General features: G+C 42.5%; 1 protein-coding gene across 1 annotated transcript; it reads right to left on the bottom strand.

Annotated features, from left to right (window-relative positions):
• COLEC10 (collectin subfamily member 10) lies at window positions 1–26,443 on the bottom strand. The gene is made up of 6 exons (XM_032777238.1): window positions 26,215–26,443; window positions 11,720–11,791; window positions 9,193–9,264; window positions 4,547–4,600; window positions 3,335–3,430; window positions 1–1,878 (listed from the first exon to the last, which is right to left on the bottom strand). Exons 1-6 carry the CDS (start codon window positions 26,360–26,362, stop codon window positions 1,490–1,492), a joined length of 831 nt encoding a protein of 276 aa, XP_032633129.1. The 5' UTR covers window positions 26,363–26,443; the 3' UTR covers window positions 1–1,489.
• Between the last annotated feature and the right edge of the window lie 216 nt (window positions 26,444–26,659).

Here is a 26,659-nt window from a genome sequence, read left to right as displayed (position 1 = left end):
ACTAAACTACTCTGAGTCTCAACTCCATTGTTTTCCCCTACTTTTTGTCTTGTCAACCTTTCTTTTAATACATTAATAAAATAATTGTATTGCCTTAAATTTTGGTTACCTTTAATAAAAAGTTAGTAACCAAATCTTAACCATAATGTTAACCATAATGTTGTATGAATGCACAGGTAGGATATTTTTACATTTAACTCTTTTTTTTTTCTATAAAGGAAAAAATTACACAAATGTTACTGCCAAATGTTACTTGACCTAAGGTACATTGACTCCAGCTACATTATTCACGTAGCTGGAGTTGCGTAGCCTAGGTCGACTTACCACAGTAGTATTGACATAGCCTTAGTCTCCTAAGCACCTAAATCACTTTCTAAAATGTTATATCCTACACTTCTTTAAAATCTTGGTTAAAATCAAGCCCGATATCCAAATGATCTTGGAGTATTTCCTACAGAGGGTCTTGGAGCAGCCCCAATGATTTCGCCAGGAGTACTCAGGAAGGAAGCACCAGCAAGGGTATCAAAATATGGCCTCTTAGGTAAATGACAAAGTAGAATAATAAATAGCTGGGATCTGATAGCAAAGCCTTTGCTTTCATTGCTGACCACTTGCCCATGCAAGCAGGAGCAGCCCTAGCCAGTAAGCTGACCAGGGCAGAAAACATTTTTGGTGCTCACCTCTCATCCCCCAAGCGACTGAGGAAAAAAACCCAATCCAAAAACCAAACCAACAAAACCACAGCCAGCCAATTACTGGAGAAAGCAAAAGGCTGAACAGTGCAGTGGTCCAGCACCCCCTGGAGTCCCAGACCCAGCAACCCCTACCTCAGAGCAACTGGGCAGGGAGAGGTGGGGAGTAGGTGGAGTGATGCTCCATACCAGCCAGCATATCCATCCAGCTACCATGGGAACAGTACAGGAGATTTTTCACAGCTCTTAAAAGGACATTGCATACTACTCCTCCACTCCCTAACAGAACTAGGGAGGTGCAGAAAATATTGTGCCTCCCTGGTGCAGTCTACCATCTGGTGCTGCCTGTGGAGCAGTGTGGTTGTGCGCCACCCCCAGTGCAGTGCTGGTGTGGCTAAAAGCCACACTTTCTCCCTCGGTGGAGTTTGTGCAACGTTTCAATAAGCTGTTCCACCAGTTACTTTCCCCATTATTCACATACTGTCACTCCAACAATGGAGTCAGACTCATTCATGCTGGTTCTAAATTTAGCCCAAGAACTTTAAACCCCAAATAAAAATCACTGAAATTCCCCATGAGTTGGGAAGCTAGGAGCCCTCTGCAGGCCTGATTCTGACTCCACGTGCACCAGTATAACTCCACTGACTTAAACAGAGTTACTCCTGCTTTACACCAGTGTATGTGAGTGCAGCATCAGGCCCTATCCCTCCTAGCCCTGCCCAAAGCATCACCTCTAATGGATAAATCAGGAGAAATTATAGCAGGTCCAGAAGCTGCCCTGCAAGCACTTTGGCATTTTATTTTCTCTTCTTGAATTCACAGACAAAGTAGATAGCCAGATGGCACTCTGAATCATTCCATTCTCCCGTGCTGAGCATTTCCACGCAGTCCTCATGCACAGACGTGCTCTTTGGTTCCCCTTCCTTCCAATTGCTGTAATTCTGCAGTGGAGTGTTGTCTGCATACATGAACTGCCCTTCCTTTTCCATATCGTTCACCCCAATGAACACGCGGAAGAGGCCGCTCTTGGAGATGTAATCAGCAATCAGTGCGTTGGCTGCCTCATCTTTTGGCATTGCCAGCATCCCTCCTCTGATCCTGCAGTGGGTCACGGCCTCTTTGTAGCTCTTTTCTTCTTGGACTATGTAATAGAATTTCTCATCTGTTTCCCTGATTCCTGCTATTACTTTAGAAAGAAAAACAAACATCCTATTAACGGTCTCTCAAAATGTACATGAGTCTCTCCTTAAACAGAACAACAGTTGAAATAGCCCATAAATCTGGGAAATGGGTTTCCCACAACTGCGTTTCTGGTGATAATGATGAAGGCTTGAACAGGGAATGATATTAATGAGGGTGCCATGCTTCTTATACAAGTGAGGGCAAGGCATAGTGCTCCTCAGTCCTGACTACTCAGCATCTCCCTTGGCATTTCAGTTCTGGGCCGTGGTTCTCAGATCATGTCCTGCCAGATGGACAAACAAGCCTGGGCAACTAGATGAGATCACCACATTCACTTCACTTGTGACTTAATATGGATGCCAGCACAGCACTCCAGAAAGCAAAAGCGAGAACGCTAACAGTATTAGGGTCCTCTCAGTGTAAGTGGAGGCCAGTGTTTTTGCATGGCTAAAGCTAGGCCTTTGAATTTGGACTGGCTTTTATAGCTGCTGAGTCTCTACAATATCCATTGACTACAAAGGGTGCAGTGGGTGCTCAGCATCTCTGATAACCAGGCCTCTCAGGGTTCAGTCATGCCAGATAAGCACTAGCCTGCACTGTGCATAGTGTAGAGTCCTACCCAGAGCTCCCAGGTGTGCTGGGGTCAAGGGGCCACAATTCTGTCTCTTCAGGGTGTACAGCACATTCCCCAACTGCCCGCTTGGGCAACTCTGACTACAAGCGTGCTTCCTTGGTATCCAGGCTTATCCCCTTTTGGGTATCTGACTCCTCAGGGGCATGAGGAAAGCGTGAACACTGGGACTCCAATTACACCCAGCTGCTGTGCAGAGCTGGAAGGGACAGGCAGTTTCTTGTGTCCTCCTTTTCCCTTGCACACCATGGAGCAGACTGGCACACGCTTGTTGCTTGTATAGTCAGGGCAGTCAAAGTGGCTAGGAAGTGCTACCATTCTGATTGCTGCCCATGTGGAAGTGACTAGCCCAGGTGGCAGGCGATGGAGAATCAGAGCTGAAGGCCTTTAATGATATTTTTTAACATTTTCCAACAAGAAAAATTTGTGCTTTCTCCCCGCCACCCCTCGAGCTTGGGCGCAGCTCCTAGTAAATATCTACAGTCACCTCACTGTCCTCCTTCAAATCCCTCCTTAGCTCTTCTCTGCTGCGATGCCTACTACAAACGTGACAATGGGCAGTGGGTGTGCTGTGGCCCAGTGCCACTCATACTAGTACCTATCATCTCCTTGGTCCCTGGTGCATCCTTTACTCTTTGTTTGTATCACCTTGTTGTCTATAATCTTACACTTAGATAGGAAGCTCTTTGAGGCTGGGACTGTCTCTTTATATATATGTCCACAGTGCCTAGCACAAGGGGGCCCTGGCCTCTAGGCACTATCTTAATATAACAATAATAATCATTAATAAAAAGGTAGGAACTGTAAAATAAATGATGCTGAAGCTTACCATTTTTGACAAATTTCATGGCTGTCTTGAGTCGAGCAACATTAATATCCAGTTGTCCAACAACTTTGCGATATCTCCCACATTCACAGACTGTGCCTAATACAACACAGAAAACACCTGATTCACCAGCTAGGAATGGAGGGTGGGTGCATGGTACTGCCTGACCTGCCAATCTGCTCTCAGACCTTCTAGAAGACTTACTGCTGACGTGTGGTAGCATCTCTTTATCCCCAGTGCTGCACACACTGATGATAACACTCTGATTGATCTAACTGGGAACTGAACTGTGCCTCCTTAACATGGGACTGTAACTTTTCGTTGATGTTTCGGTTTAGACTTTTCTCACCCACTTAGATATCTCTGATCTTGAAAAAGAACAATTCTTTCCTGGGGTAGGGAAGGTCCATCCCAGATGTAGGAGATTTCACCCCCTTAATCACCATATCCTCTGCCCCTCATATCTATTCTGTGATCCACCAGCCGGAACTTCACCTATCACAGCTGTCCCTATAACTTTATCTCCTATGGTAGAGAAGTAAAAGCAAGGTAAGTTAACACAGACACTTGTGGGTTGGGGTTATCCAGAGAACACCAGCTGGCATCCCAGCCCACTCTACTCTTGCTCCAGAGAGTTGGGCTGGGGAACTTCTATTAGGTCAGAGAAAGGGATGAACATACTACAGATGTGGAACATTCTCCCTTTTCAGGCATAGACTCTTCTCTACCAGGGACATATAAGAGAGCACTGAGCCCTTAAATTGGAAACTTTTTGGAGGAGGGACTGGATCAATAAACTCTCTTGTGCACTTATGGTGCAGTAGAAATAACTAACAACCATGACAACTTGAAACCATTGAAGTCTGGGTTCTGTTTGGGCCTGATAAAATATGACCTCTGGGGTGCTGTATATTTTATTTCATTCTGATGCTGCTCCCAGGAAGAGGAGGGATGCAGTTAATTTCTCACAAGAATCTTTATGGTTTGCACAGCCTAAGCTGCCATTTAGTTAAAAATCTATATTTTGTTTTTAAAAAAAGTCTCAATAAAGAAACAGGGTTTAAATTAAGGGTGGAAAACATTTCATGGATCTCAGTTTTTCTGTGAAACCCCAAACTTACAAAATGTCACCAAACCCTAGCACCCCAGCAGGTTCAACCATCTGCAGTAGAAAGACACAGCTCAGGAAATGTAGTGGTAACTAAAATACTATACCTGCTTTTCCCTTCCCTCCAGACACCCCAGTTAAACCTTTGATTCCTCTGTCACCTGAATGAAGAAAAAAAAATATGTTCCCATATCTCAGGAGAGCATATTTGAAAAACATGTTGGAAATTTATTTAGTAATGTATTAGCTGTGTGCATTTGGCAGAAGGACACTGATGTGCTGTTCTAGCAGATGTGCCAAATCAAACAATCCATGATTAATTCTGGTGAATGAAACGAAGGAGAAAACTTTAATAGCTGACCCATTGATAGCTCAGGCCTCTTGTGGGTGGCTGGTGCCTGGTACCCATGCAATTTTAGGGGGAGCTGCACAATGCCTTTTATATAGCTGGATCATGAGATGCTGAAAGCCCTCAGCAAGTTAGTGGGAATTCTCTCAGCATCTTGCAGGATTCAGTCCATATGGCACTGGATTATATCATGTAAAATTAAGATACAGGATAAGGCTGGTTTGACAAAACCCAGTGAATTTCCATGGATGCATTAAGCAATGCACACCACTGGCAAACAGCTCTCTAGCTGAGGTAGGTAGGAGACCTCATTTCATTACAGAATAAATCCATAGAAATGTGATATTTTTTATTTTTATTGTGTTTCTCATATTTTGAAAATCATTCAAATGATCCGTATCTAACTGGCTGTACTAATACAAAAAGATGAGTGAGCAGCTTTATTTCAAAGCCACTCACAATTGTTTGAAACAGAAAAGTGCCTGACTTTATTTAAAATTCATTTCAGCTCTCTCTGATAGATTAAATAGCACCTTTAGTTCAGAGATCAAACTCTTCTTTTATTAATTCTATCTTGTAGTTTCACACCATGTATTTTTACATTATTTCTTTTCCTTAATATAGTTATATTTTTTTTGAAGCTTATGATCATTTTAATTAAAAATAACTGACGCCCTTTTGTACAGACAGATGGAAATTCTGGAAAATTTCATTAAAGCACCTAATATTCTATAGCATTAAACCATGAATGGGTTTGGGTCTTCTGTTCATATACTGAAGAATATTAATATATCTAAATTCTATGGGTCTTAGGCAAGCCAGGGTGTGAATTGGCAGTGCATCAGCTTGCTGTACATCAACATCCCTGTGTGGACATGACTGCACTGTAGTGAAAGTCTTGAGTGTGACTGATTATTACTACTTGAAAGCATAGTACACTGAGCCACATTCAAAGACTTCCAGTGTTCTGTAGATTCTCACAGTAATGTGCCATGAAGAAGCCCAAAATTACACCAGTGTAAATACATAATAACACTACTGACTTCTTATCTCATGAAAATCAATAACAGACATTGGCCAGCATTTTCAAAAAGTGACTAGTGATTTTGGGCACCACAATTCTCAGGTGTCTTAATGATGCACCTTAAAGGGGCTTAATTTGCAAAAGGCGGATGTTCATTAAAATCAGGCCCCTTTAAAGTGTCTCAGATTAGTCACTAAAAAACTGAAGCATGCAAAAACACCAGTCACTGTTTCAAAGATCTTGGCTGTTGTTTGTAATGGCATAAGGAGCTGTATTAAAGAATCACTTGCTGTGGGCAAATTCTTTACAAATGTTGGTAATAAAGAATGGGATTCTTTGGCATCAGAGACAGTTCCCCCATTTTCAGAATGACCTTTTCTATTTTTAACCTGGGATGCCAAAAATTCTTTCTCACTGTCCTCCCTCATCACAAACATATAGTAAGTTAGCATGATAAAATACATTCATTTCTTGGTTTGGGTATAACCTCAATTTTGTGACAGGAAACCCCTGGAACACCTAAAGCAATAAACTGAACCCTAATACCAGCAGCAATTTCTTCCATCTAGCTGGAACGACCTTTGCTTCTGGAAACAGAAACACATTTTTAATTGTTTGTTTCCTCATTTTCTTCCAAACAGACTTTATAATTCTTTCTTGACCTTCAGAGGTGGTGTAAATATAACAGTTACTATGTTAGACAAAGAGCTGGCTTGAGTTAAAAGTTGGGGTCAGATTTTAAAAGGTATGTAGATATTTAAGGATGCAAATAGGCACCTAGTGGGATTTTCAAAAGCACCTTGGCAAGTTATTGAAATCAATGGGAGTTAGGCACCTTACATGTTTAGGTGCTTTTGAAAATCTGACTAGATGCCAACCTGCATCATTAGGTGCCTAAATATCATTGAAAATCTGTCCCTTGGTGTCACATTCTGCAAATGCTGTATAAATCTGGAGTAATTCCACTGAAGTCAATGGAATGGAGGAGATCTAAGCTACTTTTCTGCTCCTTTGATCTTGTTTGGGAGCCTAAGGGCCAGCTATTCTCAATTACATGGGCTAAAGCAGTCAGCTAGAGACCACTCCATCTTCTACCCATCTCCAGCCTGCTCCTACCCTTGGGAGCATACACTAGCTTTACTCCAGCTGAGTCAGGGGAATCCCCAGCAGACGTCTAAAGCAGCTCTCCATTTTCCTTGTGTCACTGTCTTTATTCAGCCATGTCTCCCACTGAAGCCAATGGGAACTGATGTTAGAAAAGACTGTAGGTTGAGACTCAGTAATGCAAAGCCAAAAGTTAGACTTGCCTTTTTTTCTTATTTGCTTGCAAAGTCCATATAATTCTTTCAGATTATTTAAACAAATGTTTTGGTGTTTTTGTGATGTTATTGACATAACCTGTGACCACATAGATCATTGTTGCAACCACTGTTATATATTTGCAGCAAATATTGTGCAAAGGTTGTCGTGTAAGGTGTCAATGGAAAGGTTGTGATTCGCTGGTTATGATTATGCTATCTGTATGTGTGTATCGTTTTTGTAGTTGAAGTTATGAATGTTGGCTATGTACTTGTATATCAATGTGGTTTGATTCTAAGTAACATTTGGTCAGCTTCTTGAGAAGGGACTATTTTCAGTAAGTGCCCAATTAAGAAACATTTAACCGACAATGAACTTTGGGAGACACCGAACCACATCTGAGCTTTCCTGGGAACGTTCAAACTAACATGGAAACAATGGCATCGGCCTGCAAACTGAGTCATGCATGGACATGTGACTTGCCCATGTGACTCCAAGCTCCATCTTGCTGCTATAATTTTCCATGGTAAGAACAAAAAGGTGTCCTTCCACCTGGAAGAGACTATAAAAGGCAGCTGCCTCATCTCCATTTTGTCTTCACTCCTGCTTCTTACTTCTGGAGGAACCTTGCTACAAACTGAAGCTCTGAATAAAAGACTGAATGACCCATCCCAGTTGTGGATGTACTCCAGAGATTTGATTTGAACCTGCAATTTATTCCATCACTGCTACAAGCCTGAACCAAAACTTTGCCATTTCTGTATGTAATTGATTCCATGTAACCAATTTTAGCTCTCATCTATATTTCTTTCTTTTTATGAATAAACTTTTAGATTTTAGATTCTAAAGGTTTGGCAACAGTGTGATTTGTGGGTAAGATCTGATTTGTATATTGACCTGGGCCTTGGGCTTGGTCCTTTGGGATCGGGAGAACCTCTTTTTTCTTTTACTGGGGCATTGATTTTTCATAACTATTCTTCCCATAACGAATGGCGCTGGTGGTAATACTGGGAAACTGGAGTGTCTAAGGGAATTGCTTATATTACTTATGGCTAGCCGGTGGGGTAAAACCAAAGTCCTCTCTGTCTGGCTGCTTTGGTGTGCCTCAAAGGCAGAGAAACCCCAACCTTGGGCTGTAACTGCCCTGCTCTAAGCAATTTGTCCTGAATTGGTACGTTCAGTTGGGTCCCTCCAGAGGCAGCATCATTACAGTTTTGTCTTAAAAACAAACACAAACAATGCTAGTGCCCGGGAACCACACACTAATAAAGCTGAGTACACAAGTGTTGCACTTTATGATTGGTTGTTACAAGTCATAGTAAAAATTAAACCTCAGAGCAAATCAGACAGTCATATAGCTGTATCAAATTTCCATTCCACTGTGACCAGGGGTAGTAAAAGTTTTGTTCCTTTCCTTCCTGCCTAAGTGGAAATTAAACCAAACAATATGAATAAAGAGGGCACATGTATGTTTATTTGATGTATTTATGCAGTAACTTATAATTGTATCTGTAAGTTTGAAAACTGAGGGCCTCTTCTGACAAGTCAGACACGTGTAGTTATTTTCTACCTTGATATACAAGGGACAGGTTCTCAGACTAAGTAATTGGTGTCAGAACACGAGTCCTAAAATCACTGCTAAATCTAGGTCTTCTGCAAGGAGCTTGCCCATTGCACACCAAGGTGGTTAGCCAGGTCCAGGCATTAGGCATGAATAATAAGCAGCAGAATATTGACTCATGATCCTCTGCTTTAGAAAGTAAGCGGGTAAAATCCTGGCCTCATTGCAGTCGACGGGAGTTTTGCCATATTGGAGTCAGGATTTCACCCTATGCTTTTTATTCTGTAATCTAAAAGAGATCAGCTTTCTTAGCCTAGCTAGAACATACACACACCAAACTGTATCATGATCCCCAATTAGCTTGTGTAAATATATTTGGGGGACATAAATCAGACATTATTTCAATCTGAATTATTTGTACTTAATATTTGTAATTCTTAAAAACATACAAATCATGTCATAATTGAATATGTACCTTTGCCCTCCCCCCCAAAATATTAACATGAAACACATAAATTACCTTTTCCACCGATTGGGCCAATTTTCCCAATCATTCCCTGATCCCCACTATCCCCCACTGCTCCTTTGTTTCCTGAAAAGGAAAGCAATGAAAAGAAGGTGAATGGTTTTATCCATTCGCAGGACACCGTTTAATTCTTTAGATGATTTGTTACTTTTTTAAGAAAGTGCAATGAAGCTATGTGTGTTACTGGTCCTCTTCTGGGCAGATCCACAGGGGATATGAGTCTGTGACATCCCCTCTTAGAGAGTTTCATCTCTTTAGCTTCATAGCAGCTCATGCTGTTAGCTCTGGAGGTCCCCAATGTGTTGGTCAAAAATTGGGCTCTCTATCTTTCTTGCCAATCTCTGTAACTGACAAGTTCTTAGCAGGCATCAGAAATGTAACTTTCATGCTGGAAAAAAAGATTTAAAGATTCCCACTGATTTTATGCAGAGGATTGCCTATCTTTTCCCCTCCTGCTCAGTCTCCCTGGCCCAGAATTTTAAATGTACTTAGGGATTTGTCTGCTCAGCATTGCAAGGGCTATGTGTCTGGAGGTATTAGGATGATACTAATGGATGGTTCTGAACTCCTGTATTATGGAATAAACAGCATGACATTTCAGAACTTCTTGTTCTATTAAAACTCTCAACTGACATGCCTGGTACCATCATCCTTTATACTGAAAATACAGATTTAAACCCATTTTAGTTATTCATATATTAATTATGCTACGCAACAAATCCATAGCCAATAGCTCAGTGGTTCTCAAACTATGGGTTGAGACCCCAAAGAGAGTCATGACCCCATTTTAATGGAGTCACCAGGGCTGGCGTTAGACTTGCTGGGACCTGGGGCCAAAGCTGAAGCTTGAGTCCCAGTGCCTGGGGCTGAAGCCCATGGCTGGGCTCAGGCTACTGGCCCCCTTCCTGAGGCTGAAGTCCTCGGGCTTCAGCCTCCCCTGCCTGTGGTGATGGGCCTCAGGCGGATTCAGACTTCAGTTCCCCCTCCTGGGGTCATGTCAGAAGGTGGTCAAAGTGCAATGAAGTTTGAGAACCCCTGTCAAGTATTTCTTTGATTTCTTTTACCGGACCAAATTCTGAAGTCCTTACTTGCAGTAAAAGTTAGGATTGCCAAATGTGGCCCAGTGTTTTTGCTGCATGTCACTACAGGATTTTTCTGGTGCACAGAGTCCAATGGTAATACACACCTTTATACTTGCCATTGTTTTATGTTGCAAATTGGCTGGCTAAATTATGAGCTCCTAGTTTTGTGGGCTCTCTATCTACACATACGACTTTAATGCCACAAAAACATTTAATAAACACATGTTAACTAATCCCTTTCCCTCTGATCTGCTCCAGTCACTATTTTATGATTTGAAGCAATGTCACACATGTTCTTATGTAGCCCATGTATATACAGAATTAGAGGATGGATTAATTATAACAGCTAGTAAATAGAATTTTAAAAAATATTCTAGCTATAAAATGTAAAACAATGCTACGGATTAGTGTCCTGATGTACTTAGCCCATTGCCAAATGGGAGAATGAACATGTGTATGCATCAGTATTGCAAAAACAGCTGATTAAACTATGAGATGGGACACTCACATAAGCTTTACTCTGAACTCTGTAATTAGCAGCACTTTTCTCTGCCTCAGAATGCTGTGGTACTGTTCATTATCCAAGGAGGGGGTGTGTCTAGAGCAGAGTGCTGAGAGGCCTTGACTCCAGTCCCAGTTTAGATAGTGACTTGCTGTTTGGCCAGTTCTTACAGATATTGAGGCTCCTACCCTCCATTGATTTCAGTGTATGGGAGCAGCCTAACTACTGTTGAGATCTGGGCCCCTATGCATCAGTTTGCTCATCTGTAAATTTGAAAATTCCACAGATATTGGCTTCTGTTGAGATAAACGTCAAGATTTATTGACCTAGAGGTAACTCTTAGCCTAGGTTTCACCTAAGGAGATATTTGACTCAAGGGACAATAAAACCTTGATGTATGTTGAAATATGAAGTCAGGCTATGTCTTGTTACACATGGCTTTGAATGTTCCTAATCAGAGCTAAATGGAAATTCCTCCATTGTAGCCATATAATTTCAGACACGTTGCAGTTTTTCCTCTCATTCACATTCTGAAGAGGAGATGAAATTAGGGCCCAGGTTATTTTTGATGGACTAGCCATGAGACCAGGAGGTGCATATGTGATCTGATCGGCTAACAATCTTCCACATGCCACAGTCACGATGAACTGCAGCAATAGGAGGAAGCCAGCAATAGAAACTTATTGGCCTGTCACACAACTTGGCAGTCAGTCATAAGTTGTGACTTTCTTATGGTATATAAGAGTAATAGTAATACCCATATTAAAAGTAATTCTGGCATGTTGTTAGCCTTAATCAATTCATGTTTAGAAAATATTTTGAGATCTCTTGGTACAGCATTAGTCCAAGGTATTATCATGACTAGCAACTGACATATTGTTCTGTTTTATTTGTATTAATATCCCTATATCAATACTATCAAAACTACCACACATACCTTTTGGTCCTTTGGGGCCTACTTTTCCATGTTTTCCAACCTCCCCTTGATCTCCTTTTTCACCGTCATCTCCTTAAAAAACATAAAATAAAACATCATGCTCCAACTCATACAGTCCAATAAATATTATCATGTGTTTCTCCAAAAGTAAAATTGACGGGCTGACACTACTGCCTTCTTTACTTGTCATTCTGAAGGTACAGTGGATATATATGGAACAAACCGGCTTCAGGAAATGCTGCAACATGTTTTGCTTTGACAAAACCTTCACATCATAACAATGACATTGACATTCCTTTTTGCCTCTAAACTCTCACCACACAAAAAACAAAATAAAGGCCTATCCTAAGCAGAGCTGTGACTCCAAAAAGGGAGAAATACCATAGAGTGCACTAGGGCTTTTGCTGTTTCTAGTGATTTTATGTGGAAGGCATTCAGATACTGTGGTGATGGACAGCAGTATAAAACCTTAAGGTAGACAGATCAATAGCTGTAGAAATTGGAATGGAGCAAACCATAGATCCCAGCAAGTCAACCTATCAACCCTTGGCACGTGCTGTATGTGTGTCTGAATATAAAATTTGGGTTTTGCAAATGCTCCCACACATGACTCTGAAGTTTGTCTGCAGGGAAAGTCCACGGCAGTAAGTTCCTTGAACTTTACTTCCACATCATATCAATACCCCAAGTAAGACAAAGGCCCCATTGCACACAGGGTGCTGTACATACAATAGTAAGAGACAGCCTTACAGGAAAGTGTTAACACTCTAAGTGGACAAGACAGACAAATGGTGGCACAAATAATCTCATTTCACCGATAGAAACTGGAGGCTCCGGATAATTGAGTTGCTCAAGGTCACACAGAGTCTGAAGCAGAAGTAGGCCTTGAACCCAGATCTCCTGAGGCTCAGTCTGGAGTAGCAAAAACCAACCAACCAAACAAAACCCCAAAACTAAAACAACAAGCAAAAACTTCTCCTCTGATGTACACAGCTACATATTGTAGCAAATAGAAAAAAATGGAGACTGCCTTGTTATTGATTGAGAGGTCAATAATACAAACAGCAAATGAGCCAAATGAAAATGTGGGAAAGAAGCTGAGAAGTTGGGCCCCGCTCTGATTTCACATCATTTGTTTCTGAACTACGCCTGATGGTGCCAAAAGAGAAATGAAGTTTGTATATACTTTATATGAGGCAGGCTTTTTGATTTGGTTCTGTGAATAAACTGGTGATATGCAGTTGAGACCAGCTTTGACAGAATGGAGGTCAAGCTTGGGGACTTTGATGACTTATGCTGGCAGCCAGACCGGAGCTCATTAGCTCAAAATGAGGAAAATAAAAGGTTGAGTGTCAAGCTGAGATTAAAGCAAGAACATCTGCTAGGAGTGACAGGAACTCCTGGGGATAAACAGCCTGGGAGAAAATATAGCTGAGGAATGTGCTAAACTGTCAGTGAGTGCAGTCAGTAAGTACAGTCCGGGCCCATGGATTTGTTTAAATTATTTAATTGCTTAGGTAGCAGAATAAAGACAAACCCCAACTCACCCCTAAGGGTGGCTGTGCACAAAAGCCTGCCATGCATATGCTGGATGGGGAGCTGGATGGGGATTATGCTCATTTACATAAACATTGTTTTGGATATTTAAAACCAGTTGTCACAAAACAAATACAGAAACGCCATGGCCTTCAATTAGCAAATACGGGAACAATGAAAAACCTTTATCCTGAAGATCTCTGCAGTGATTCTGCAAAGGTGCTTCATAAAGCAGATACATGTCTGGAAGCTAGGCCCTTTAAAAATCCAGATCAGGCTTTGGGTCCAGTCCTGGAATTAGTGGGAATGTTGGCATTATATGTATTGTGGCAGTGTCTAGAGGCCATCAATCAAGCATCAGGGCCCCACTCCATTAGCCACTGTGCACGCATAATAAAAGATGGTTGCTGCTCCATAGAATGCTTGTCATTGTCAGGTACTTTTCCCTAGTCCTCCCAAAGAGTGTACATTGGCCAAACTGGACAGTCTCTACGCAGAAGAATAAGTGGACACAAATTAGACATCAAGAATTATAACATTCAAAAACTAGTCGGAAAACACTTCAACTTCCCCGGTCACTCAGTTACAGACCTCAAAGTCACAATACTCCAACAAAAAACCTTCAAAAACAGACTCCAACGAGAAACTTCAGAATTTGAATTTATTTTGCAAACTGGACACCATTAAATTAGGCTTGAATAAAGACTGGGAGTGGATAGTCATTACACAAAGTAAAACCTATTTCCCCATGCAAATTTTCCCCCCTACTTTTACTAACACCGTCTGATCAACTGTGGGCCATCCTGATTATCACTATGAAAGTTTTTTTCTCCTGCTGATTATAGCCCACCTTAACTGATTACTCTCGTTAGAGTGTGTATGGCAACATCCATTTTTTCATGTCCTCTGTGTATATTTATCTTCCTCCTGTGTTTTCCACTGCATGTATCCAATGAAGTGGGTTTTAGCCCACGAAAGCTTATGCTCAAATACATTTGTTAGTCTCTAAGGTGCCACAAGTACTCCTTGTTCTTAAAAGCTGCAATGGTTCCTTCTGTATCAGAGTACCTAATGAGCAGTATGCATTCAGAGTTTTGGGTTGTCAATGGTTTAACTGTGATCTGGTGTATGAAGCACTTGACTGAGAGTCAGTTCACTAAACTGTGCCTCAGTTTTCCACTTTAGAATATGGGGAAATGATATTTGCCTGCCTTTGTAAAGAGCTTTGAGATTATAACGGTTGACTGTTAATTCTGATTACATTCCATGCCATTCCCCCTGTTAATTATCTTGTAGATGGGCTGTTGTGAAGCAAGGAAGGCCTGGACTAGGAAGTAAGGACAAGTAGAGTGAGGGAACATCTTTTATTGGACCAGCTTCTGTTGGAGAGAGAGATGAGTTTTTGAGCCACACAGAGCTGTTCTTCAGGTCTGGGAAAGGAACTCCCAGCAAAATGCAAGGTCGAACAGATTGTTTAGCTTAATAAGTAGTGGCACATATTGAAAGGGACCATTCAATGTAGAGCAGCTCTGCAGTCATAGGACAAAACAAGGAACTTAGTGGGATATGGATTGTTGTACTAAGCCATAAATCCAGTGTCTATGTTCAGGCCATGGTTTTTACTATCTAGCAGAGTTATGAATTTAAGTCCCCTGCTTTCCCCCGCTCCTCTTTTGAAAGTATTGTAGAGGTTTCCTTTTGAAATGTGAAGTCTTAAGTGATGCTGCCCTCTTGTGGTTTGCCATTGTGTTGGAAGGACTAGGATGGATGCATTTCTTTAAATGAGCAAGTCCCTCATCATCTCTTGTGATTTAATATGTACAAGCCACCTGCACCTGTTTATCCACTTACATTATTTCAGCCTGTACATTGCAAATGGTATTTATGTTCACATCAGAGAGGGGCTTGAATTACAACTCTGGATTGGGATCAGAACATCCTACTGCTTTTCTTTGTACAGCACCATCAGTGTACATGTTGCTTTACAGAAAAAGAAGACTGAGTCCTTGCCTTGAGGAGCTTACAGTCTAAGGCCTGGCCTACATTCTGATCTGCTCTTGGTAGTACTCAGGGATGGAGGCAAAGGTGGTTGTGTGGTAGGTTCAATTCTGTCTCAATTAACAGATTGTTTCCTTTAAACTATGGTTGCCCAGAGGTCAGGGACGGCTCCAGGCACCAGCACGCCAAGCGTGTGCCTGGGGCGGCAAGCCACGGAGGGCGCTCCGCCGGTTGCCGAGAGGGCGTCAGGCAGGTTGCCTTTGGCGGCATGCCTGCGGAGGGTCCACTGGTCCCGCGGCTTTGGCAGACCCCCAGCAGGCATGCAGCCAAATCCACGGAACCGGGGACCTCCCGCAGGCAAGTCGCCGAAGGTAGCCTGCCTGCTGTGGCTGGGGCAGCAAAATACCTAGAGCCGCCCCTGCCAGAGGTGACTTACTTCTACCCTTATGTGTTGGCACGTGAGTGCATCAAGCTGAAGCATGGTTGTCTTCTGTTCCCTTTTAGTATTCCATCAAATTGCCATGTGTCACTAATTTAAAATACCAAGCTATTAAAATGAACATACTGAACAAGAAGTTGCTCAGCCTTCTTGCATTTGTGTGAGCCAGGAGAGCAAAAGCCACAAGCACTTAGACCTTTAACAGCCACCAGATCACTTCTACTTGTAATTGACAAGGGATGAGGTAAAAAAATAAATAAAAACAGTTCCAAGAAAGTGGCTTGAGAACTACCAATCAGTAGAACTTTTGTGAAATTTAAAGGGGCACTGCCAATAAAGAAATAACAGTTAAAAAAAATATCATTTTATTGTTCTCCTCTCTCTCCTATCCCATTCCCAATTAGTAGCTAGAAGCCCAATAATATCCATTCAAAGTTTAAAGAACTCAGTATATACCCACTGACTTCAGTAGAGTTACTGCTGATTAGGACTGGCTGGAAAACAATCATCCTAGTTTGCAAAGAATTTCAAAGTTTCTGAAAGTTTTGTTTGTTTGTTCCACATCAGGATGAAACACAGCAGGAAATGTGTCTGAGGAGGTGAGAACACACTTCCCCCGCCCCCCAACCCTCATTGCACAAAAAAGAGAGAAACACCCCCTCCATTTCTAGAATAGACAACAAGTCTCTGCTTTCTTTCCAGGCAAGTCAGCCCACCAGGTTATACCATCTATGTGTCTCAGGTTGGAGCTGTTCATTCTGAATACATGATTACATCCCATGGAGCTGTAGAGACTGAAACCTGGATTTCTCACAGCTCTCTTCACCCCCTCCCCCAAATATTTAATTATCTATACAAATGGCACAGCTCCAACAGGAGAGATTGACTCAATAGCCCTGTGGATGGGGCACTTACCTGCAATGTGGGAGACCCAGGCTGAAGCTCTGGCTTCAAATCAGGCGCTAGGTCTCCCACATGCCAAGTGAGGATCCTAACTGGGCTATTCCCATCTCTGGTTCTTTAGTTCCACCTGGATAAACCTGTTTCAACAAATTGGTATTTTCCAATGAAAAATTCCTGACCAGCTGTACTCCTGATTTCCATGAGGATTGATAGGTCAGATCCTTGGCTAGTGTTGACTTTAATAGAGCTATGCTGAGAACCTGGGCCTCTGGGTGGGATTTTCTGGTAAATACTAGAAAAAACATTTAGACATTGGGCCCAATTCTCCTGCTATCTACATGTGTTTTACAAAGGTGTAACTCTTGGCCTAATTCTCCTGTCACTGCCCTCATGATGTTACTCCATGGACTCATGATTTACATTGATCTGAATGGGGATTCAAACTAATGTTGTTACACTAATGTAAAACCAGCATAAGTGATAAGAAAATCCGGCTCTTCATGTTCTGAGTTTATCTATATCACCTCACTCAGGTAGATATTCTGTAAAAAGACTGCACATATACAACACGTGGAGTGACGGCAGAGAGAAAGAGAGCTCTTAACATTCCAAATACGTAAGAAATTGGATGAAAGTAACTTTTGAAATTATAGGATTTTTTTAGCTCAAACATATGAGGTGCTGACAGGGAACACTGTTTATGGGTTAGGACAGTGGTAAGGTTATTTATATATTCAGCAAGAACAGTGGACAGTGGCAGGTCGGTTTCTGACAGAGTTTGAGATTTTCCAGAAAGAGAAATATGTAAGCTCAGTTAGTAAGGCTGAGAAATGGACAGCAGTACTGGAGACCACAGTTACTTTGAAGCACTGACCCATGCCAGAGAGTTTAGAAGCAACATTTGTCAGAATAATTAAAGGAAAATTAAAAAACAAAACAAAACATTGCTACAGGGAAACTTCCTGTATCCTTCTTCAGATTTCATTTCAGTCCAGATTCTAATCCTGGGTCCAATCCAACTCCCTTTGAAGTTCCAGGAAAGAATATCATGGACTTTATGGGACTTGGATTGAGACCTTAGGGAGCTGGCATGGTCTAGGGTCAGGTCTGTAGAAATTCTGAGCACCTCCACCTCCAAAAGAAGTCAATAGCAGCAGTGCACTTTTGAAAAATCAGCCCCCCTCCCATGCTTATAGAGTGAGACTAGGGAAACTGCACACTAACTCCAGACTCTGACTCAGGTTTGGGCCCAACCCCCTCTTCTGTCCACAAACAAATAGTCTGAGTCAGGTCAGCAAGCACTCAGGATCTGGGTCCTAGGACCCTGCTAGGGGACTGGGTCAGAGCTCACATCCCTCTGTGACTCAGGACCAAGCCCCGTCATTTTGCAGTGTGGACACAGCTCAAGCCAGAGACCCGAGTCCAAAGGTCTGCTTAGTGCAATATGGATGCATAAGCACAGCTGTAAAACCAAGGTCCAGTAACTGTAAACCCATGTTTACAATGCACAGTGGACACTCAAGCATAGGCTTGGAAACACTAAGTCCACAAACCCAGGTCTCAGAGACCCAGCAGTGTAGACATACACTTTTAGTCAAAAGATCTAGGTTATATTTCTGATTTTACCCTGAATCACTATTTGATCTTGGTCAACTCTTCTGGCCAGATTCTGGTCTCTTTGCAGTGGGGTAGTGTCAAGGTATTTTTCCCCCAGTTTGAACTTTAGCATCCAAATGTGGGGACCTGCATGGACACTTCTAAACTTAATTCCTAGCTTAAATCTGATAGCACTGCCACCAGCCAAAATATAGTGTTTGGCACACTTTCTGATCCCCCAAAACCTTCCCTGGGGAACTCAAGACCCAAACCCCTTGGGTCTTAAAACCAGGAGAAATAAACCATCCTCCCTCCTTTCCACCTCCCAGACTTTCCCCTTCCTGGGTTACCCTGAGAGGCTACACTGATCCATACTCCTTGGATCTTAAACCAGAGAGGAATTAACCTCCCCCCCCCACTTGTTTTCCCCCACCAATCCCTGGTGAGTTCAGACCCAACCCCCTTGAGTCTTAAACAAGGGGGGGAAATCAATCAGGTCCTTAAAAAAGAAAGCTTTTAATTCAAGAAAGAAAAAGTAAAAATTCTCTCTCTAAAATCAGGGTGGAAAATGTTTACAGGGTATTCAGCTCATATAGACTAGAGGGACTCCCCACTCCCCCCTCGGCTCCTTCAGACTGAGAGTTCAAGTTATCACAACGAGAGGTAAAAAAAATTCCTTTCAGGACAAACATACTCATTCACAAGTTTTAAGATAACAAAACATAAGACGTAATCGGGCCTTTTCGGTAGCCTGAGTATATATACTATTTTGAACATGAGCGACTGAGGTCCAAAAGATTGTTGAAAACCTAGGCTGACATCTGGTCCCTCTGAGCCAAGAGCGAACAACCAACCAACAACAAACCAGCACAAACGAAAGAGCTGTACCCTCCACAAGATTGAAAGTGGATCGTCCCCCAATTGGTCCTCTGGTCAGGTGTCAGCCAGGTTCACTGAGCTTCTTAACCCTTTACAGGTAAAAGAGACATTAACCCTTAACCATCTGTTTATGACAGGTAGTCATCCAGGTCTGAATTTGGCCCTTACTGCCCCAACTACCCTGGGCATACAATGCTGATAACCTTTAACTTTGTAAAGAGTTTAGAGGTCCTCTAATGAAAAGCTGTAGAGAAATGTGATGTATTATTTAAAATGATTTGCTACATTAAAACTCTGACATTAACATGTTAATTTTTGCCCAGATACCAGGTGACAAGGTGCTTCAGAAATAAGATACCTAGGCAGGTCTATATCATTATGTGTTTCTGTACAGTAAGAGCAGCCAACAGTGTGGTTTTTGGTGGTCTCTAGTACTGCTGCCCATTTCATCCTAAGTAATTGTGTTTATACAATTCTGCTTCTGGAAAGTCTCAGTCTCTGTCAGAAACCAGGCCTCCCGCTGTCCTACTAAGGTGATAAGAGACAAAGTTGGGTAAGTAGTAGAAGTAGGGAAAGGGAGAAATAAAAGGGGGTTCAAAGAGGAGTTGATGTAATCAGATTGGCACAAAATATGATTTTAGTGGCCTAATTTTATATGGATTAGAGGAGGGCACTGTGGGGGTCAGAAGATACGGAGAAAAGCTTATAACCATCAAGATAGAAGAGTATAAGGGCCTGGGTGAGAGTTCTAACAGTCTGGACAGAAAGAAAAGGTCAGGTGTTTGAGGAAGAAGTAACAGGATTTGGATGCGAGAGTCATGAGAAAGGAGGGAGACCAAAGTTACCCCTAGTATCATGATGTGTTTAACAGTGACAGAGAATGAGGGGAATGGAGAGGAGGGTTTCAAAGAAAGGCCAGGAGTTCAGTTTTGGCCAGGTTAGGTTTAAGTTGATGGTGTGACATCCAGACTGAGATATGGAACTAGATAGAGTGAGACATCCCAGAAATGGGAAGCAAGATTTATGGGGCCTCAGTTCATAGATGGTAGCTAAAGCTGTATGAAGGGATGGTATCACTCTGAGAGGGGGTGCAGGAAGAAGACGAAAAGGCCAAGGATGGAAATTGTGAGACTGCCTAGAGAGGGGAGGGAACATTGAAGGAACCATCGGACACAAGAGAACCAAGAGAGGTCAGCATTGTGAAAACTGTGGAGGCTCAAAGTTCCCTACCCATTCCTTGGTGATGGTGTGCAGTGTGAGACAACAGGCTATTGTGAAAGAAAGAAGAAGCAGAAGCCATCCCAGAAGGTTTCTGTGGAAATTTTTTGGCTCAATGTGTCTTAGTAGTTTAGACTTGATTAATACAGATGCTATCTGGGAAATGTCAGTTACTTTATCTCATCAGATAGAGATGCCAGGAGGGTAAAAAGTGACCTGGTGCACACCGGCTGTAACATGTGCTTTAAGGAACCTCTCTGTACAATGTACTCATGCAAAACTTTTTTCTGTGTAATTTTTACTGATGATGCATAAACAGCCACATCAATCTGGAAACCACATTCCACTAATAACAGTATTGATCACAATGTCCAGTTCTAAGTGGATGAAACTTGGGTTGTTCAATTCAGTGGTTTGTGCAAATTTTATTCTGGCTTCTTTTTGTATGGGTTTGTATCCATTGGGCTTTGCTTTGGGCTGACGTCGTCAGTGAAACCAAGTGAGAGTCAGCAGGGTTTGCATGGCTTCTATCTGAGACAATACACGAGGTCCAGTTTTTCCTCTAAAGGACTTTTTCACTTAATTTGCCTACTGTGTGTATAGTTAGGGTAGTCTTCCCCCTTCAGGGGATCAATTGAATCCAGGAATTGGTCCTTGTCTTATAATTTTTAATCCTGAATAATAGCCTAAATTTTCAAAACTGGCTAGCGATGTTGGATATGGGAATTTTGGGGGGGTACAATTGGTGGCACTTTAACCTGATTTTCAGAGTATTTGCTCAACCCTTCTAAAAATCAGCTCTCTTTAATGTCTCCCAAATTGGGCATCCAAAATCACTAATCACTTTGTTAATCTAAGTTTTCAAATTCTTACAGAAATTTTTGCCCCAAATACAGAATTCTGTAGTAAGGTTATAATATGCTGTTAAATTTTATTGGTGAGTTTACAGATTCTATAGAGAGGCCATCAATCTTGATGACATTCTATAGGCTTATTCTGAAGAAATTTTATAGAACCTTGTTAGAATTTATCAGGGATGAAACCTTCTCAGAAAGGTGGGACCAGACTGCAGTAGCATTAGGCCAAAGTTCATCAAAAGAATTAGTAGCCTTCTTTGCAAACCCTGAGCTGTTTTAGATTGGCGAGGAAACTGGAAACCAGTTTAAGTTTGCCTGCTTTTGTGTGTGTGTGTGTGTGTGTGTGTGTGTGTGTGTGTTAGCATGCATGCAAAGGTTGGTCATCTGCTCATATAGTGCTTTTAAAAATAGTAACTGATCTGTCTGCACCAACAGTAGAAAAAAGGGTGTGCGAACAGAAACATGGAGAAACAAATAGGAATACTAAATTAGTCAGTCCCTAAAACATGCATTGTAGATATCATTCATGACCACTAGAGGTCAGACTTTAATGTCTATTAAGTTATTAATAACAAACAGTTCTGATAGATACTAACTTCTAGGGCTTTATCCTAGAAATTAAAGATGGTAAAGACTTATTAGGCCCCCTAGTCCATCTCTACTGCCCAGGGCAGAATCATTCCCTCAGTACATTGTCTAGCGCTTTGTCCAGTCAACTTTTCATGGCTCCGTTTTGTGTCACTTTCCTGTGAGCCTAATGGCTCTGTGTCGTGAAGGCTTTTTTCTGATATTCAGCCTAACTTTCCCCTCACTTATTTTTATCCCATTACTCATATCCCTTTGTGCTACCTAAGTAATTAATTTGACATCTCTTGTTCTAAGTGTAAAAAAAGTGACCAATGTTTTGAGCAAATAATTTTTGGGTGAAAACTGGCCCTTTTTGAACAAAGATGGTTTCCACACAGAGCACATGAAAAAATGTAAGTTCTTGCTGCTATTTCCTGTAGGAAATGTGGACTTTAAAAGTAATGCAAGTGCACAGTACAACTTCAATTTAATGTGAAGCCATAGGATCTGAGGCACTCAGCGCACCTACAGGCCTCTTACAGTAAAGGTAGATTATGTCACAGGAGAAGCACAAAGCCTGTGAGTGGCACAGCTACAAAGTGATTGCCCATCATATTGTGTGATCTTTCAGCAGAATAAATTATGCTATGATGCCTACCACTAGAAGGTAGAAAGGAGATGGTAGAGGGATTAAAAGTGGGCAAATTGGCTAAGAAGCTGGAGAGTTGCCTATTTTCTGAAGACTGGAAAACAGGCTGCACCACAGATACAGCATTTTTAAAAGAAAGATAATGATGATGCTAAAAGCAAGAGAAGCCTTCATTTGAGATACTACAGTTAGAAATACAGTAGGAAAGTTTTGTTGGTGGATTTAGTGCTGTAACAGCTAGAACAACTGGTGTCTGGAGTCCTCTAGTCACAGGACAGGTACAGTGTGGACAGCAGTACTGCAAACTTTCTCATGCCCTCTTTGGCCAATGTGCCTCATCACTGACCTTGAGAGGATTTTCTACAGGAAAGGGAGTAGTTCATACATTGTTCCATTCAGTCTTTAGATTCTCATTTGGACTGCAGATGAGGCTATCAAGTCAGTAAAAGCCAGCTGTGTGACTTATAACATGGGCTCTTGTCCACTAGGAACTGGAGTGAGGCCTCTCCCATAGAGAGTAGACTGCTGTCAGATGGTCACTGATCACCTGTTTGACAGGAGATTTGAAGCAGTGACTTAAGGTGATGAGCTCCATGTTCAATTACTAGTCTTGAGCCATTCAGCCCTTTGAAAATACTAATATTCTAGTTATGAGGAGCATTAAGCATCCCCTCAATATACTCCTTTTATTCTTCCCCTCCCCTGGTATCATCATGCCAACCCATTATTCAGGCCAAGAAGCAACAGAGACTGAACATCACAATTGCTGGATTCGCTCATTACCAGGCTTGGGTTACACTGAGTGCTCCTAGTCCCTGCTGGATGAGACCAAAGGAACAAGTCTGAGACCTGGACTTATATCCTAGCTCTATTCATGATGTGGTGTCACTAAGCCATGTCTACACTACCACTTAAGTCGGCAAAACTTAAAAAAACCGTGCCTCCGGGCAAGATATTGTCATAAGTGGTAGTGTGCACAGCACTATGTTGGCAGGAGAGCTTGTCCTGCCAACACAGATACCGCCCCTCGTTGGAGGTGGTTTAATTATGTTGTAGACCAGCTACCTGAGCAATCTTACAGTGGCACAGCTGCATCAGTACAGCTGTGCTGCTGTAAGGTCTCTAGTGTAGACATAGCCCACTCAGGCATGTTTTAATTGCAAAGTTTATTGTCAGCCAAACTCTCTCTTCCAAGCATGTGCGCTTCCATTATTCAGATAGTAACTAAACAAACTTGTACCACTCCTTCTGGTTTCATTGTGTCTTCCTGTGTTTATACTGCCTCAGCAAAGGTTAAATGTCAGATCTGAATCTTAAAGAAATGAATGTGATGATTAAAAATGGTACTTCAAGCAACATTCATTTGAATAATCCATTATAAAAACAAATGAATCTGCGGCAATGTTTTTATGTTGCTAAAGTCTCTTTTCTGTTTAAACTATAAATCACTTGCATTTGTTCACCTATTTCTGTGGCCTACAGAAAAACATAACAAATTACTAATAAGGAAGCAGTAGTCTGAGCTTCAATAGCCATTGCCTGGAATAAATCTTTTAGAACTGCCACTGAAAGATATAGATCTTTGTTATGGGCTAAGTTCTTGGCTGATTTACACCCCAGGCAATTCCACTGACTTCAGTTAGGTTACATGGGTTCAGTTGCGTAAGCTGGTGCATGGAATTTGGCCTCAGATATTTGTAAAGTGTCTTGAAGGTGAAAGAATGATATGCTAAAGAGTTGATCGAGATCCCGCAGAAGTCAATGGTGAGGCTCCTATTGACATCAACAGGAGCTCCTAGATCAAGTCTGATATGTGCTGCAGTGCTCACTATCTATAAGTAGGCATTTATAAACAGTGAGAATTATGATGGTATTCTCCCCTTAAGTGTAGAAACAAGTAGCACAACCATCAGCTGTCACTTGGTTAATGCTTGCTTTTAAGGGAAGTTACAGTGTTACTATTTTGTATATCAACTGCCTGGGAACACATACATTGAACAGGAGCAATCTAATTTAGCTGAAACAATTTGGACAAGATATTAAGTTTATATTAGTGGTGTTCAAATAATGTTGTTTACCAAGTACCCCCTTCTAAGATAGGTAGAGGTGTTGTGTGGGATTGGCACACGGGATCATGTTCCCCCTGCAGATTTCTGCCTCCCATTTAGCAACAGCTTCTAGAGGTTTTCAAACTGTGGGGCATGCCCCCTAGGGGGCATGGAGGAACATTCACGGGGCAAGCAGTGACTTGAGTTTGAACTTTTTGAGCTGAGCACCCGTGTGTGATACAATTTTTGGTTGTGCGACCATCCTGAGCCCCCCAAACCATCCTTAGGATTTATGAGGCCCTATGCTGTATTATTAAACTGGTGCCCCTATGCTCCACTGAAGGTGGTCCCCAGCCAGTGCTGCTGACCCCAGTGTGTCGATGGGACATAGCCACCACCCCCACCTGCAGACCCCCAGAACCTCCACCCTCCCCACTGGTGACACACTGAGTTTGTACGCAGCTGCTCAAGGCAGTCTTCGCGCTGTCACATGGGGGCTGCATCTTGCCAGAGCCCGCGGCCCTCCTGCGGCCCCTAGCCACTCCGGGCTCACCATGAGCATTTTGACAGGAAGTACCAAGCAGTAATAACAACAACAATTATACAAGTGTGTGCATGTGTGTGTGAGAGAGAGCCAGTGCATCTGAGAGAGACAGAGAGGGAGCCAGTGTGTGTGTGACTGTGTGTTGGGGAACTGTGTGACAGCGTGTGTGTTGGGGAGTGTGAGACTATGTGTGTGCCTGACAATCTGTATTGTGGGACTGTGACTCATGAGAGGCAGAGTGTATGTGGATGTGAGAGTGTGTGCGTGTGTGTTAGGGAAGTATGAGAGACAGTGAGCACTCTGTCAGTTTAGGCCCTCGGACCCCCGCTGACTCATGTGGAAGTTTCACTCCTCCTGTCTTGGCCCCGGGTCCGGCCCTTGCTGGAGACCAAGTGGCACAGGCAGGCAGGGTCCAGGGAGGGACTCCGCTCCAGATGGTGCCACCAGTGACTGGCCACAGCACTCTGGACTCCCCAGGGCAGCAGAAACGGAGTCTGGAGTCCTCCACCGGCCAGCTGAGGAGTGAGTGAGGGAGCAGGAGGGGTTAGGGGCAGGGAGAAGCCCACCAGCCCAGCACAGGGAAGGGGCTGGAGAAGAGACAATTCCAGCCCCAGCCAGTAAGGGAATGGTGCCCCAAATTTTTGGATACCCTACACAGCCACGTGTGCTGCGTAGGCCTAAGGATGGCCCTGGTCCCCCCCACCCAACCAAGACAGGCTGGGTGGTCTGCAGAGATGAGTCAGGACATGGTGGTGGTGCCCCTTCTCTGAGCTCTGCCTTGCAGGACTGGCTCAAGCGCCCCCAAACATTCCTCAGTGCCCTGTAGGGGGGCATGCCTTACAGTTTAAAATACCTCTGATTCTGAGTTGCATAGCAGCTGCAATTTTAATTGAAAGGAGATTAAATGTTGATTAGATTGCCAAGTCTTACTAAATAAAAGGTGTTGTCCGCCATTCCAGAATTTTTCCAACGTACCTCAGATGAGAGCTCGTGTACCCCGAGGGGTATGCATACCCCAATTTGAAAACACTTTATATGAAAGTGCAGTAACCTTTTTAAAAAATTCCACAATTCTCAAGTCTCCTCACTGCAGCCCTTCTCTTCACTTCCCCTCCATCTTCCTCTACACATTTCATTTGGCTAGATCTGCAATTCTTCAGATCCTTCATCTCCAGCCCACTGGTGATGCACATCCCACACCACAAATCCCTTCCTGGCTCACAATTTCAACTCTGATCAGCTTTGGTATTAACTAGCTCACCTTTTGGTCCAGGTAAAATGGTGTGTGTCGAGCAGACATCTGTTGCAGGTTGATTGTCAACATTGAAACCAAAAATCTGAACTTGAAAAATAAGGAGCACTACTAAAGTTCCACATGTCCTCCACTGTTGTCCTTTCATGCTGCTCATCCTTGCAGTTCCTCAGGAAATGCCTTTCGTTGTTTCAGTCTTGAAAAATACAAGTTGATTCTAAAATAAATGTTTCACTAAATGAGGCAGAGCAAAGACTTGGAAGCTTACACTTGAAAAAAAGCTAAATAAAGTGGGGAAAAGGTCACTGATGTGTTCGAGTTTTTGTGTCCTGCACAGATGCTACATTGTCCAGAATATTTATTTAACAGTGACAGCTGTTTATTCTAATTTATCTTTTAGTTGTGAAATATTTAGCTGCATTGGCCAGAGGAAATGTCTTGGATATATGAGGCT

The sequence above is a fragment of the Chelonoidis abingdonii genome, chromosome 2 (assembly GCF_003597395.2).
Source record: "Chelonoidis abingdonii isolate Lonesome George chromosome 2, CheloAbing_2.0, whole genome shotgun sequence".
Lineage (NCBI taxonomy): Eukaryota > Metazoa > Chordata > Testudines > Testudinidae > Chelonoidis > Chelonoidis abingdonii.
Note: the sequence above shows the minus strand (reverse complement) of the source record. Positions and strands in the feature narration are given on the sequence as shown.